This window comes from Cetorhinus maximus, chromosome 1, assembly GCF_964194155.1.
Source record: "Cetorhinus maximus chromosome 1, sCetMax3.hap1.1, whole genome shotgun sequence".
In the NCBI taxonomy this organism is placed as follows: Eukaryota; Metazoa; Chordata; class Chondrichthyes; order Lamniformes; family Cetorhinidae; genus Cetorhinus; species Cetorhinus maximus.
In genome coordinates this window covers 190,803,175-190,820,226 of record NC_135879.1, presented here as the reverse complement: position 1 = coordinate 190,820,226, position 17,052 = coordinate 190,803,175, and the positions used below count along the sequence as shown (strand labels likewise).

Sequence of the window (17,052 nt, the reverse complement as noted above, 5' to 3'; positions counted from 1 at the left end):
TTAGAAGGTGCTGTCAAAGGAAGTTCCTTCATTGTGAAAGGTTAAAATCAATGCTGCTATTTAGCAGAAACATTATATTGAAATCTCAGAATTTAGTTGTGATTTTATTAAACCATCAGTTCTCCACTAGCATATGATAAATTACAGGTAACAATACCTTACATTACAATTCCAAACCTATTTTAACAGTGCTAAAATTCATCATGGACAGTCAAAGTTTAACATCTAAAGTTTACGCAAGATCAATGAGGTGCAGCATCATACCCTGCTCAATTCCCTCTGGTGGAGCCACACTTTAAGAATTCCAATTCCATCTTTCATTCCTGGGAAATCAGTGGCAGCATTGAAGAGGAAATGAAGATGTTTTTCCATCACCAGATCAATTAGTATGGTGTTATTATAGTGAGGCGTTGGAGGCTCGTCATTTTCTGAAAATGTAAATAATCTCTATAAGCTTATTTCAGCAAAAGGCAAGTGCATCTTTTGGCTCATTTTGTAAATACAGTGCCTATCTTGAAACATAGTCCAGGCTAGAGAAGTGGAAAATTAGTCTGCATTTCCAGTCCTGACTGGTATCTTGTGACTTCTGTGCCTATGAGTGTTCCTCGCCTGACAATCAGGCTCTGCTGCTACACCTGCCATTAATAAATAATTTTCTCATACTTGCTGCTCAAGCTCACACGAGAGAGGTACCAGGGAGTAGGCGATAACAGTGGAATCAATTCTCAGCACTTATTGACAATGTAACACAAGAATATGCTGTACTTCCGCTTTCTTTCAGAATGGACGTTGTCAGGAGAGAAAGAAATGAGGAAACAGGGACTAAAATATAAGCCGTGTTACAGACAGGAAAGGGAGGCAAACTGAACTTCTTTATCAGCCCATTATCTGTCCATAAGCAGAAGTGTTTTCAACCCTCAGTTTTGTGTGGTCCATTTTTTTTTAAGTAACTCGCAGTAAACTCTCTCTATGATTAACTCAGAAGGTTACTTTATTCCACATTCAAACCCAGGAGGATGTTCACAACCTCATACATACATATGCATCAAGTGGGGGGGGATAGAAAAAGGGAAGTTTCACAACTACAGATAACAAGAGTAAAAGAACCACAGAAATGAATATTAGTTCATGTGATTTCCAGAACCCAGAAAGTCAAAGTTCAGAGGGAGTTTCCTTTGTGGGAGAGTTCAGTTCAGATGGGGTCCCTGGTTGGAGGCAACAGTGCAAAAGTCTTTTAAAGCAAATAACGATGCAACAAGATGAGGTTTCTGTACATGGACTGCTTGGCAGGCAATCGAAGAATGCTTTTAAAATAAAACAAGCTCCGAGGAATGGAGAGATCGTGGCCAGCTGCTTGGTCAGCCAGGAGCCCTGCTGTTGTTCTTCTCAGGTTGGAGGTAATCAGCATACTCCTTGTTTCTCAGTTCTCAACTAAATATAGAGGTTTCAAAATGGTCACTCAGGTCATGTGACCTCCTTCCTCCACAATGATTTCAAAAGGGATGTTATTTGGTCTCTGGGTCTGGCTTTTGTGTTATGGCTTACAATGTCCCAGTCCTTAGCCTATGAAAGAGTCACCATCTATGTTGAAGATCTTATTTCGGGGAGGTATTATCTGGACAGACCCTATGACTCCTCTAGAGGGGCGAGCTTATAAAGATGCAAATGTCGTCCATTTTCTCCTCAATGCTCCCCTTCTGAAATGGACCTGGACAGTCCCAGGTATAAGTTGGGTCTGTTAACACCTCTACAGGAAAAACAAGTTTTAATCTCTGCGAGTCCCCTGGTTTTGTGATTATAATGTCCTTACAATAGGGTGCGAGATTTCACAAGGATGAGAGGGGAGCTCTTTTGTTCTTGTAACTCCTGTTGGAAGCTTCCAGGACACATGGTGAATCCTGTGAGTCATGAGACCTGTAGCAGCCATCTTTTAATTCAGCAAAAGTCCATTTTACGAACATAGATACGAACATATGAAAAAGGTGCAGAAGTAGGCCATTCAGCCCTTCGAGCCTGCTCCATCACTCAATAAGATCATAGCTGATCTGTTTGTGTTTTTAATTCCACATTCCCGTATATCTCTGACAACCTCTGATGTCATTGCCTAACAACAATCTATCCACTTCTGCCTTAAAAATATTCAATGACTCCACCTCCACCGCCTTCGGAGGCAGTGTTCCAAACTTATACAATACTTAGTGAAAAAATCTCTCATCTCTGTCCTAAAAGGGCAACCCCAATTTTAAAATAGTGTCCCCTAGTTCTGGGCTCACCCACAAAAGGAAACATCCTTTTTAGGTGGACATCTTGTCAATATCATTCAGGATCTTATATACTTCAACCAAATCACCCCTCACTCTTGTAAACTACAGTGGAAACAAGCCCAGTCTGTCTAACCTTTCCTCATAAGGCAACCCACTCATTCCAGATATCAATCTAGTAAACCTCTTCTGAACCGTCTCCAACGCATTTACATCCTTCCTTAAATAAGGAGAACAAAACCGCACACAATATTCAAGATGTGGTCTCACCAATACCCTGTATAACAGAAGCATAACATCCTTACTTTTATGCTCAATTCCTCCCTTAATAAATTCCATTAGCCTTTTTAATTATTTGCTGTACCTGCATAGTAATTTTTTTATGACTCATGCACTAGAACACCTATATCCCTCTGCACCTCAGAATTTTGCAGCCTTTCTTCATTTTAATACCCTGTTTTATTTTTCTTGCTAAAGTGAACAACTTCACATTTTCCGATATTATACTCCATCTGCCAGATTTGTGCCCACTCACTCAACCTATCTATATCTGTCTGCAAACTCCTTATGTCCTCTTCACAAAATGCAATGTCTGAGGCTCCTGCACTACTGTCTGCTTGGTGCTTTTTATGTCTCACTCACGGCCACATCCTCCTGTCCCTCACTGCTGACCAAAACAGATAACCCTCTTCTAAGAGGCTTGGCTGTCTTCTGGAACAAAGTGTCCAGGTACTCGTCCCTTTCCCTTATGTTGCGCAGTGCCTGCAGTTCAGCTTCCAGATCAATAATCCTCTAGCTGCTTACACTTTCTGGAGACGTGTTTATCATGGAATCGCCTTGATACCCAAAAGCTCCCACATTCCAAAGCTGCAACATAACACCTGTCCTGCCATTGTTACTTATGTTATTTAGTTAATTTAATTAAATTACTCAATTAACTTAGAATAATTTCTATGTACACTACATCTCTTTCCCCCATGCACCAAATTCTCATGTGAACCTAATTCACGACTCACTCAGTCTCTGTCTCACTCCAGTGTAGTCACAGGTCTCCTCGCGCGCCCCTTACTGATATTAAAATAGCAAAAAATAAATGAAGTTTGATGTACACAGTTTTGATTTCTTTCCAGTCTTACTGATATGTCATGAAGATAAAAATATAAAACATCGAGTAATAGCTGAAAACTTTACTTACTAAATCAGTTCTTCAACAAACATTTTTTCACACTTCTCTCCCTGCAATTTTCCTCCTCCCCTAAAGCTCATATTGTGGTCAGTTCTATGGGGTCATGGCACCTTTCATATATCTTGGCTTGCTGGTCAGTCTTCACTTCTGAGCCCTAACTGCAAACATTAGCAGGCTTTTTAAGCTTTGTGGGCATCACTGCCAAGCCTGATCCTGTCTTCACCCAACATGTCCACTCGTATGCGTACACATCCTAGCCAGTCAGCAATCAGGGCAGAAACTGGCTGATTTTGACCAAGTGACAGTGAAGGAATGGTGATATAGTCCGAAGTCAAGATGGTGTATAACTTGGAGTACTTCCAGGTGGTGATGTTCCCACGCATCTGCTGCCCTTGTCCTTCTAATTAATAGAGGTCACAGGTTTGGAAGGTATTGCCGAAGAAGCCTTGGTCAGTTGCTGCAGTGCATCTTATAGATGATACACACTGCTACCACTGTGGGCCGGTGGTGGAGGGAATGGATGTTTGAGGTGGTGGATGGGGTGCCAATCAAATGAGATGCTTTGTCCTGGATGGTGTCTAGCTTCTTGAATTAAAGCCACTGGAGAACATTCCATCACACTCCTGATTTCGCCTTGTAGATGGTGGTCAGGCTTTGGGGAGTCAGGTGGTGAGTTACTCACCACAGGATTCCCAGCCTCTGACCTGCTCCTGTAGCCACAGCATTTATGTGGCTAGTCCAGTTCAGATTTTGGTCAATGGTAACCCCCAGGAGGTTGATAGTGGGGGATTTAGTGATGGTAAAGACATTGAATGTCATGGGGAGATGTTTGGTTTCTGTGTTGTGCGAGATACCATTGCCTGGCACATGGGAGGCGTGAATGTTACTTGCTTATCAACCCAAGCCTGAATGTTGTCCAGGCCTTGCTGCTGATGGAGGATGGCACTGGAAGCTTTTTGTTTCACCTGAGCACTCTCCATGGCAATGCTCCTCATAAGAGACTGCTGCAATGGCATGCCTTCGCCTATAGTTCACCCCTTCCCATTTTCACCAAATAAATGTCATATGAAAAGTAAATCGGAAGCTTCTGTTATCTCCCCCAGCGCACTAGTCTCCTGTGAGCTGATGAGTTATGTGTACTTTGGGGACCCGGTTACCTCTGGGAAAATGTCTCTTAATCACCTCAAATACTTTAATTGGCTTCCCAATGCTGCCAAGCAGGCTGCCATCAACACAATGGAGCCGCCTCTTGGAAAGGAGGCGGGAGCATTAAGAATCCACTGACATTTATTTTTGCAATTTTCCCCGTGCCCCGTTAAGTATTTAGATATTCACTTGCGTTCCCATAGCCTCCAGGGCTATGGGTCAAGCGCTGGAAAATGGGATTGGTGTAGTCAGATCTTTGTAGACTGGCATGGACACGATGGGCCGAATGGCCTCCTTCTATGCTGTAAACGTGTATGAGGGATGCAGACCAAGAGCCAACATAAAAGTGGAAGAAAGAACTCCCTTTCTTGTTGATCATGAAATCAGTAGGCCTGTGAATCGAGGGTAAAGTGAAACATCTCAGGTGAGCAGCATTTCTGAAAGGCCAAGCAGAGGTGACCCCCCACCCTTTCCCAAACCCCTCCCAAAACCGAGCATAAAATATGGACACTAGCAGAATTGTTTTACCTTCTCCCTTAAATTTTGGATGCTGGTTGACATGTCCACATGTCCCCAGTTGCTACACAATAAGCACGGTTTCTGCAAGCCCCCTCCCAAGAGGCTGCCACACTCACAAAGCACAACATCGAGAACAAAATACAGCCAACTCTTCCCCACCACAAATGGGAGTCAAATCAGCCACCAAGCTCTTCCCCATCATTAACAATCTCATCTGCCCAATTACACAGCATTCCTGTCTGCACATCCTATTATCTCAATTTCCCATTCAGGGACCCTAAACTCACCTACACTCGCTGACAACCTCAGCATGACTCAAAAAAACTTCATAATCAGTTACATTTGAAGTTATATTACTGTCAGTTTATAGGCAAGCATAATAATGAGTTGGACATAGAAAAGCCTCAACAACAGTAACTGAGACAGATGATTAGCTAATTTATACTGATGGTGCTGGTTGACGTCATTCCAATATCTCTATTGATATTGGCCAAGAAACTGGGAGAAATCACTGCTTTTGATCTGCAAAGTGCATTTATATGAACAGACAGGGCTCCAATTTAACATCTAATCTCAAAGATGGCACCTCTCACATGAGGCACCACTTCAGTACAGCCCTGAAGTGCAGCTTGAAAAGACTAGTCTGGATTGCTCAGGAATCCTTCAATAATTTATCATTTACATGACTACTTGGAATGACCATATTTAAATAATCTAACATTTGAAATGTTTCATGGAGAGAGTCCTGCCGGAGATTCAAACTGGCAACAGCTGCCACATCTTAGGGTTGACTTATTTTTTTCATCTATCAGCATTCTTGATCTTATGATTTCTTCCATTGTCAAATCAGCCTTTAAGAAACTTGGTTTCTCCCTTTGATGCAAAAGTACATTTATGAAACCCACATCTGCCCAAGGTTTCAATAGTGTTTTCATATCTGGGAAGCTCATCAAACATCTTGCACGCTGGATAACAGAAAACAGAAGCACAAAGATTTACAGGGTGGTGGTTTTCAGTCCTTGATGGTTTTATGGTGCGCAATCTCCCTCTCATGCTTAGAGCTTTTCTTATTTCTATTTCATCTAATAGTTCTATGGTCGTGTACATTATAAACACCAAATGCACAGCTTTATAGGTTTCTTCCTTCCCCCCCATTACATCCTCGCTGTGTTCCATCATGAATCAACATACTAACTCCTCCCCCATCCCAGGAATCAAATCCACGCAGCTCAATACCTACAAGCTCTCAAAACTCAAGCTTAACAACACTTGATCATCTTCAAAATTTATCTATTTCCCTCTCCTACTCATTACCTATGGTGAAGTTCTGCACTGGCCTACTCAGTCGATCATTCAATCACATCAGCTTTACAAAATAAATAAAATAACATCTGGGAGCTAAAAGGTTAACTTCAGCATTACATAAAATACTACAGTAAAAAGGAAATAAGACACTTGTCACAGCACAAACCTCCCTGGGCAGATTCTTGCTCCAGAAACCAGGATACACGAACGTTGTTTTTGCTTGGATGAAAACGACTCAATTTGAAGAAAGAAGCAGGAGCACAAGGGTGAAGTCTTACTGTTACCAGTTTCTCATCTTTACCTAAAATGAGAGGATAAGCACTGTCAAAATACACATCACTGTAACTCAACTCTTGCCTTTTAACCTTTAAAAAGGGGAAAGGGAGTGAAGAGGAGGGCCTGAAGTTTTGGCAATTTCCAAACATTGGCCAAAACCAGCACAAACGATAGCATATTTTTAAATATAAATTACGTTCAGCACAAATAGAGAATCCACAACATTCATGCCAGTTTGAAAAAAAAACATTGTGCTAGAATCTGGTCTGACCAAGCCCCAACATCGAATTAATCACCATTAGGACTTTCCACTAATTATGCTCGCTTCCAAGCCTTCAAGGAGGCCCCAAAACTATTTTTAAAAAACACAAGGACACTAATAGGCTCATTTTAAAAGCCTTTGAATACAATCTTTTTTAATATACTAAGAAACTGACACCAATAACTAGCAAATGGTCGTATATTGATTTTAAAGTCACTTTCAGTTATTTGAAATTGGGTTACTCAGGTGCTGAACACAAAATTACCACAAATTTTTTATGGAATATTTTTAAAGCAATATTTTTTAATATTACCTTCTTAAATATTTACCAATTGTGCTGGTGCACAGCAGACTAGGTGTTTGGCGACATGCAAATGAGTGAACTGAAACTTGAGGAGAAAAACTCTTCTCTAAACTAATGTAATTTTGAGCACAATCGGTGCCCAGATCACCAACTGCATCCAAAATAGAACTACTTTTCAGGAATTTTCAATTACGTTCCAGGTTGTTTAGTTATTGGCAACACAAGGGTCAGAGAGAGATTTAGTTTTCCAAATCTCCTATCCTGCAAGGCAACAGTGTGATACAATGTTCAGAAAACAAGCAATTACAAAACACACAAGTAACTAAACCATGAGCAGTTTATGCTTTTTATTGCAAAGAGAATGGAATATAATAGCAGGGAAATTTTACTGCTGCTGTTGGTGAGACCACACTGGAATACAGTGTACAGTTTTGGTTTCCTTACTTGAATAAAGATATAATTGTGTTAGATGCAGTTCAGGGAAGGTTCACTCAACTCATTCCTGGGGTGCGGGGCTTATCTTGTGAAGAGAGGTTAAACAGGTTAGGCCTATAACCATTGGAGTTTAGAAGAACGAGAGGTGATCTTATTGAAACATGTAAGAACCTGAGGGGACTTGATAGGGTAGATAACAGGAGGATGTTTCCACTTGTGGAGGAGACTAGCACTAGAGGACACAGTTTAAGAATAAGAGGCCTCCCTTTTAAGGCCGAAATGAGAATTTGTTTCTCTCAGAGGGTTGTTAGTACGTGGAAATCACTTCCTCAAAAAGCAGTGAAGGCTGGGTCATTAAATTTATTCAGGGCAGAGTTAGACAGATTTTTGACGGACAAGGGAGTGAAGGGTTATGGGGGCAGAGCAGAAAGTGGAGTTGGGACCACAATCAGATCAGCCATGTTCTTATTGAATGGTGGAGCAGGCTCGAAGGGCTGAATAGCCTGGTCCTGCTCCTAAGTTCCCACTGTCAGTCCACAAGTTGCAAGAGATTCTTCTTCTCCTTCCAGGAAGCTTGACAGTTAAAATGATCCAAAATCTTATTTTATGTAAAGAATAAGTTTTAGAAAGGGCAACTAAACCAAACTCGCATTTAACTAGCACCATTCATGATCTCAACATATCCAAAGTGCTTCCCAATACAGGACTTTTGAGATGTAGTCATGGTTGGAATTGGGGACCCATAGCAAATAATTTGCGGACAGCAAGGTCAGACAAGTGGTCAAACAATCTATTACAGAAGTATTGGTTGAGGGATAAATTCTGGCCAAGGCACTGGAAGAACAGCACTGCTCTTTTCGAACAGTGTCAAGGGACACACTGACTACATTAAAGGGGTTATATAAATGCAAGTTTTTTTGTTGTTGCTTGTAGCTATTGAACTGGCTTTGAAGTGTAGTTGCTATTTTGTAGGTAAGTGTGCACTTAATTTGCGCAAACCAAGGTACCACAAAGGACATGGAGATAAACAACTGGTTAATTTGTTTTTCATGAGAAAAGAGATAAAAGCAAAATACTGCGGATACTGGAAATTCAAAATAAAAACAGAAAATGCTGGAAAATCTCAGCAGGTGAGAGTGTCTGTGAGAGAGAAACAGGGTTAACATTTCCAGTCCATATGACCCTTCTTCAGAGCTAAAGAGAAGTATAAAAATGATTAAATTTATACTATTTAACGGGGGTGGAACAGGTGAAGCTGGATAGAAGGCCAGCGATAGGTGGGGGCTAAGGGGAGGTTGACAAAGATGTCATGGGCAAAAAGACAAAGGGAGTATTAATGGTAGTGGTAGGGGCTTAAGAAGATGCTGATAGTGGCATAAAGGTAAGAAAGCAGAATGTGTTAATAGCAGAACAATCTGTGAAATAACAACATAGAACAAGTGACAGATGGCCCTTCTGGGGGTGGGGCGGGGGGAGGGGGCAGTGGTTGGGGAAAAAGGATAGAAAAAGGGATAAAAGGGGGGATAAAGAGGGGATAAAACAATGAATAAATGAAAATAAAAATTAAAAAAAAAATACATTTTTAAAAAAGGGGTGAAGATAGGAGGCGAGACTTCATGGTCTGATTTTGTTGAACTCAATGTAAAGTCCAGAAGGCTGTAAAGTGCCTAATCGGAAGATGAGGTGCTGTTCCTCCAGTTTGCATTGGGACTTCACTGGAACAGTGCAGCAGGCCAAGGGCGGACATGTGGGCATGAGAGCAGGGTGGTGTGTTGAAACAGCAAGCGAGAGGAAGGTCTGGGTCACGCTAATGGACAGGCCCGAAGGTGTTCCACAAAGTGGTGAACCCAGTCTGCATTTGGTCTCTCCAATGTAGAGGAGCATTGGGAGCAGCGAATGCAGTAGACCAAATTGAAGGAGGTGCAAGTGAAGCGCTGCTTCACCTGAAAGGAGTGTTTGGGCCCTTGGACAGTGAGGAGGGAGGAGGTAAAGGGGCAAGTGTTGCACCTTCTGCGATTGCATGGGAAGGTGCCGTGGGAAAGGAAGAGGTGTTGGGGGTGATGGAGGAGCGGACCAGGGCGTCCCAGAGGGAATGGTCCCTACGGAATGCTGACGATGGTTGGGGGGAGAGCAGGAATGGGAAGATATGTTTGGTGGTGGCATTATGCTAGAGTTGGCAGAAATGGCAGAGGATGATCCTTTGAATGCAGAGGCTGATGGGATGAAAAGTGAGGACAAGGGGTACCCTATCATGGGGAAGGTGTGAGGGCAGAAGCACGGGAGATGGGCTGGACATGGTTGAGGGCCCTGTCAACCACAGTAGGTGGGAAACCTCGGTTAAGGAAGAAGAAAGACATGTCAGAAGCGCCGTTTTGAAAAGTGGCATCATCAGAACAGATGCGACGGAGGCGAAGGAACTGAGAGAATGGGATGAAGTCCTTACAGGAAGCAGGGTGTGAGAAGCTGTAATCGAAGTAGCTGTGGGAGTCGGTAGGCTTGTAATGAATATTGTTGGACAGTCTAACACCGGAAATGGAGACAGAGAGGTCAAGGAAGGGAAGGGAAGAGTCGGAGATGGACCGACCATGAGAAGGTGATAGAGGGGTGAAAATTGGAAGCAAAGTTAATAAATTTTTCCAGGTCAAGACAAGAGCATGAAACGGCACCAAAGCAGTCATCGATGCACCGGAGAAAAAGAGTTGTGGGAGGGGGCCTGAGTAGGACTGGAACAAGGAATGTTCCACATACCCCATAAAGAGACAGGCATAGCTGGGGCCCATGCGGTTACCCATAGCCACAACTTTTATTTGGAGGAAGTGAGAGGAGTTTAAGGAGAAATTGTTCAGTGAGAGAACAAGTTCAGCCACACGGAGGAGAGTGGTAATGGATGGGGATTGTTCGGGCCTCTGTTCAAGGAAGAAGCGGAGAGCCCTCCGACTATCCTGGTCATGGGAAAAATATGTCGCAGCTCTGATGCCACCAGAAGCTTTAATTGCTGCCACTAAGGAAGAAGAGTCATACGGACTCAAAACATTAATTCAGTTTCTCTTTCCACAGATGCTGCCAGACCTGCTAAGTTTTTCCAGCATTTTCTGTTTTTATTTGTTATTATTTATTGCTGCCACAAACTTGCTTTTAGTACTTCCTTTGTCTTGGCTCAGTTCTAGCACTTTCCTCAGAGTCAGAAAATTGTGGGTTCAATAGCAAACTACTGGGAATGCTGGACATCTAGATAGAAACAGATAATTCTGGTAATAATCAGCAGATCAGGCAGCTATCGTGGAGAGAGATAGAGTTTGAGTTTCAGGTCGATGACCTTTTGCCAGAAAGTTTTAACAAAAAGATCATCAGCCCGAGACATGTTGTTTCTCTCTCCACAGATGCTGTCTTGCTTGAGTATCTCCAACATTTTCTGTTTTTATTTCAATTGTGGGTTAAAGCCTTACTCCAGAGATTTGAGCACAATCTGGGCTGACACTTCAGTATAGTAGTGATGGAGTGTTTTACTGTGTGAGATGCTATCTTTCAAATGAGATCTGAAACCTAATCTGCCCCTCTAGTGCCCCCAGTGCATCACCACTGTTGCTCTGATGAAGGATTCGCACCTGAAATGTTGACTTGTCTGTTTTTAACACAGGTGCTGGCTGATCTATTGTACAGTTCCAGTATTTTCTGTTTCTGATTCCAATTTTCAGTTTTTTATATTTTATTCATTATTATTCAGGAACTCAGTCAAAAGTGCTTACAAGTAGATGCCTTGTGAGGGCAGGACTCGGATGCTCACCACAATCAAATGTGGCTGACACTGCTTTAAGCTCATGCATGAGAAATGGGCACTTAAAACAGAATGGACAAGGCAAAAAGAACTTGCATTATTTGGCATTTTACACGGCTTGGGGATGTTCTGTCAGCACTTCCTGGTCCATGGACTACTTTTGAAAAACATAGTCACTGTTGTTTTAGAAGCAAATAATAGTGATATACTGAAGCATAACTGGAACCAGTGAAATTGTACCCCCGTCAGTGCCTTCAGGGGGGAAAAAAGTAATGGAGAAAAATAATAGCTCAGCAGAGAAGGCTGACTAAACATAAATGTGGATTAATATAACTAACCACAGCTCTTAATCCACCAAGCGTTTCTACCCAGTAATGACAAATATAACTCTAGATACTGTGGGCACTGTGAAGTGCCTCTTGAAAATTTGGGTTGCTCCCCCCGCCACCCGCCCAACAGCTACAGTTAAACTCTCAAAATATGTTACAATAATCAAGTCACAACTGTAAACTCAATTTAACATCACTAAAGAAACTACACTTCCAGATTTGTTCCCATATATTCTGCTGAGATGTTTTGATGCAATAAATGTACTCAACCCCAGCCTGAATACTTTGGTGTTTAGTCTCACAAAGGCAAGCGGACCATTCATGTGTTAATTTTCTAAGGAAAGGTCACATCAAACTTTACAAGTCCGCCCTGACAAAGAGTCCAATTCAAAATGAAACCAAGCTGAGGTTTTCTAGATATAACAGATGGTAACCCATTCATTTTTAATAAGACATGGTTAGCCCCCATTTTTAATATACTAACTGGCCGTTGGTGCATTTACAGCATTCTGTTTTAGTGTAACGTAACGGCTGCTCCATGGCAACATTTTTTGAAAATAACAAACCTTGTGGAGAAAGATACAAGATTGGTTTCAAGTGGTTGCTACTGAAGTAACCAAACTTCACACATCCAAAGAGTTTGTTCTTCGACAAATGATAGGCAATATGAGCCAGGTAGAGAGCACGCTTCCTGAGGTATCGCTGGTTAAGGTTGTCCTTCGCTTGGAGGATTTCCTGAAATTAGAAAGCTCAGGATCAACTTGGGAAATATCCCATCCCTCAGATTTCAATTACATCAGTCTATTTTTCTTTATTCCTTTTCCTATTTTGTCTTTCTGAAATTCGTTTCACCACATCAAAGGTAACTGTCATGGCTGAAATAGCAGAATTTCAATAGCAATCCATAAAGAAACTCAATGTCACTCGCTATATCGTCAGGCCAAGAGATGTATTTATTTGGTGTCAGATGCAAGTTACTCTTTAGCAGCTTACAATTTCATTCCCACTGATAACTGTCCAGGACAAAAACTTCCTCAGCAGTGTTGAAACGTGATAGACATTTGAGGCCAAGTCTGGAACTTCAGTCCTCCAATTTGAGTTCCAATGTCTTGTCACTGCATAAGATGCCTAGCCCCATTGTCAAATGTAATTTAAAAATCTGTTATTTTGCAACTTGCAAACATATGCTTATCTTATTTTACTGTATTCCCCCAGTTCTGTAAAACAAACCATTTTCAATATCACTTTGGCATTAGCAGAAGGTGCCCCAAAATGACAAGATTAGTTTCAATTCCCTCAGCTGGATTATTCTATTCAAGTACACAACCGCTTGCTGCTGCTTCCTCTTTTTTTCAGCTAATTCCTTATGGAGCTCCAAATTTCATCTACAATACCCACTCCCTTGCCAGAGGTGGGACCTATAGCCAGGGGTAATCACTCCAGGAAGAACAGAGCTTGCAATGACTTATGGCATTTCTTTCCAAAACATAATTTTAAGACTAACAATCTAACAATCTTGACATGCAGGAACTCAAAGAGGTTTACAGAGGTTATAGCTGGGGTAAGAAAAACTCAAGGTAATCGGGAAGAGCCAGCATGGTTTTGTGAGAGGGAAATCATGTTCAACCAATTTATTAGAGTTCTTTGAAGGAATAACACGTGCTGTGGACAAAGGGGAGCCTTTAACATACTGTACTTGAATTTCCAGAAGGTATTTGATAAGGTACCACACCAAAGGTTATTGCAGAAAATAAAAGCTCATGGTGTAGAGGGGTAACATATTAGCGTGGATAGAAGATTAACTAGCTGGCAGAAAACAGAGAGCACTCATAATTTACAAGATGTGACGAGCGGCAGCCTGCAGGAGTGTGTGCTGGGGACACAAATTTTTACAATTTTACATCAATGACTTAGATGAGCGGAGCAAAGACATATTAGCTAAATTTGCAGACCACACAAAGGTAAGTAGGAAAGTATGTTGTGAAGAAGGCATAAGGAGCTTGCAGACGGATATAGATAGGTTGAGTGAGTGGGCAGAAATTTGGCAGATGGAGTATAATGTGGGAAAACGTGAAGTTGTTCATTTTGGCAGGAAGAATAAAAAAGCAGAGCATTACTAAAATGGAGAATGACTGCAGAACTCCAAGGTGCAAAGGAATCTAGGTGTTCTTGTACATAAGTCATAAAAAGTTAGTATGCAGATACAGCACGTAATCAAGAAGGCTAATGGAATGCTACCCTTTATTATGAGAGAAGTTAAACATAAAAGTAAGGATTGTTTCGAGTCCATGTGACTCTTCAAGCTCTGAAGAGTCATACAGACTTGAAACGTTAACTCTGTCTTTCTCTCCACAGATGCTGTTAGACCGTCTGAGCTTTTCCAGCATTTTCTGTTTTTGTTTCAGATTTCCGGCATCCGTAGTATTTTGCTTTTATAAAAGTAAGGATGTTATGCCTCAATTATAGTGGGCATTGGAGAGACCACATCTCAAATACTTTGTGCAGTTTTGGTCTCCTTATTTAAGGAAGGATGTAAATGTGTTGGAGGTGGCTCAGAGATTTATTAGACTGATACCTGGAATGAGCGGGTTTGTCTTATGTGGAAAGGTTGGACGGACTGAGCTTGTTTCCACTGGAGTTTAGGAGTGAGGGGTGACTTGATTGAAGTATATAAGATCCTAAACGGTCTTGACAAGGTGGACATTAAGGTTATCAAGGGTAGATGGGAGTGTGGAATTTGAAACACAAACAGATCCTCATGATCTTATTGAATGGCAGAGCAGGCTCAAGGGACCAAATGGCTTACTTCTGCTCCTATTTCATGCGTTCGTATGTATGTAAATCACCTCAAGGTCCATTGAGTGAAAAGGGTCATGTATCTGGAAGTATGCAGATTAAGTGTTGACACATAAGTCTGAATCTTACAATGAGCTGGGAAGGGGACAGAGAAACAAAAAGCAAAAGGTTTTTGGAATAAGAGCTATGATGTGCAGAGCCAAGTACCCATCAAGACCAGTCATAGAACAGCTCCAGTTGGAAATTGTCTTGACTGAAAACAAACTCTCTTTAGATTATGCAGAACATATGGGACTGCCATCTTTTCTAGAAGTAGTTTGGAATAAGCAAATTGACTTGATATGAAATCAGAATGAGTCCACGTCAATATCAACATCCGTAAAAATAACTGAACATCACGCATCGATTCCAAATATCCACAAGCAAGAACAATGCAGCATCATATACGACATGTCACCTTTTCGACTCCCTCCCAGCTGTCATTACCTAGAACTTTGTTCCTTCCTCTTACTCTGAAGTTCAGTGTAGTTGTCATCACTTGGCTATATTAGAATCATAACATCATGCAATATGATATGAATTATTTTGAAGTTGTGAGTTGCACGAGATCACTGCAGAGATAAATTTAAGGGCCTGTAGCCTCAGCATAACAGGGACTCAAGGTTCTCTTGTAAACAAGAACCATGTTCCTATGAGGCCACTAAAAGAGAGAACAGCTCACGGAAACATTTTAAAACTGATCACACTTAAGGATCCCCAAGCCTTAACTCGTGACAATCTAAACCCAGTTCTCTGGGCTTAGAAAAGCTGAATGTGACCCTACACAAGAACAGCGTGCGCTCTATGGGCAGAATTTAGTGCCTGCTCCCCGCCACAGGCGAGTTCAGAGGCCAGGAGGTAGGAGGTGGTTTTGGGGGGGGGGGTGCAAATGGCAGAGGTCATGTGATCAGGCAGGAGAGAGCAGGACGGATACCTCATTGCCTCCCACCAATTAAGTCCAGGGTGGGAAAGCTTGTGAGTGGCCTTGCCACCCAGGAGCTAATTGATGCTCTTAAGCGGGAAATTAAAGCCCATTTAAGGGCCTCAACCCCCACCGCTGGAATTCAACCAACAATGGGAATCACCATGCGGATTTTCTTGCAGCCTAGTTTTGGGGGCAGTGTACCCCTTGTTCAAAGGCATTCAGTGCCTGATCAAGGGACCCAGCACCAAGAATGGGAGTGCCCAGTGAGAGCAATCCCCTGCCCTCTACTCTAACCAGCCCCCACCCACTCACCCACTCACCAGTGATCCTGCCATCACTTGCCTTTTGCCAAGGCTCCCATGATCAACTCTGGTGATGGCCCAAGTGCATTACCAGCAGCAACCACCACTCCCGATAACTCTGCTGGTAAGGGAGAGTTACCAGCCTCCGACTGGCCAGCAGCTCTCAGGAGTGGGGGATCCTCCCTAAAGGGGGAAGTGCAGCAATTAAAGGTCCCCCATGGAGCCAGGAGCCCCAGCAGCAAGATTCCTGCTGTCAATTAGGAAATTAACTCCCTCATGGTTTCCGGAGATTGGTCTGGGATGCCGCCAGTTATTGGTAGCAGACGTCTGGTCTCCCACCTTCCAAAGTAACTTCAGCCTCATCAGACAAACAGAAACACTAACCTAGAATTTGTTAACAAATTCAGTTTGGAGATTGTTGAAAATGGTGATGGGTAGCAGATACTGTACTGAAACATATAAGCTTGAGGGGATTTGACAGGGTGGATGCTGAGCATATGTTTCCAGTTATGGGCGAGACCAGGACATTATCTAGGAGACTAGGGGATACAGTTTAAAAATAACAGGTCTCCCATTTAGTACAGAGATGTGGAGAAATGTTTTCTCTCAGAGGAACATTAGCCTCTGGAATTCACATCCACAGAGAGCCGTTTGGTAGGACAGAACTTGAGTGCTGCTGACAAAAAAATAGACATGTCTGAGCTTTTCGTCTTGCACTCAGTCATAGAGTTTCACAGCACGGAAATAGGCCCTTCGTCCCATCGTGTCCACGCCAGTCATCAAGCTCCTATCTACTCTAATCCCATTTTCCAGCACTTAGCCCATAGCCTTGTATGCTATGGTGTTTCAAGTGTTCATCTAAATACTTCTTAAATGCTGTCATCAGGTCGCTCGCAAGAATACCAATATAAGGAGGGAAACAACAATTTATACTGTATATGAGAGAGTGCCGATTGGCTTGCAAGTGGCGTTGCCATGGAGAATGCACCACTGATTGTGACTGACAGTTAACTGCCAAGCATTGTTTGAAATTCAAACCAGGCAGCTTGACCCTGATTGGTCAAGGCATTGCCCTGCGGAATGAGTCAGCGAATGGCTGGCACTTATTTTGTTTAGCTGAAACAGGTGCAACGTGTGTACATGTTCTTTCTGTCTGCAAAGGACAGGGCCCTGTATATTAATATATGTAGCT

General features: G+C 42.3%; 1 protein-coding gene across 1 annotated transcript in view; it reads right to left on the bottom strand.

The window, feature by feature from the left end:
- The window catches only part of nol6 (nucleolar protein 6 (RNA-associated)), a 125,509-nt gene that overhangs the window by 81,691 nt on the left and 26,766 nt on the right, over positions 1–17,052 (bottom strand). Inside the window, exons 5-7 of the mRNA XM_078551346.1 lie at positions 12,365–12,533; positions 6,584–6,718; positions 265–428 (exon numbers count right to left, since the gene is read on the bottom strand). Coding sequence (XP_078407472.1) covers positions 265–428; positions 6,584–6,718; positions 12,365–12,533 — 468 coding nt within the window. The remainder of the gene's footprint in view (positions 1–264; positions 429–6,583; positions 6,719–12,364; positions 12,534–17,052) is intronic.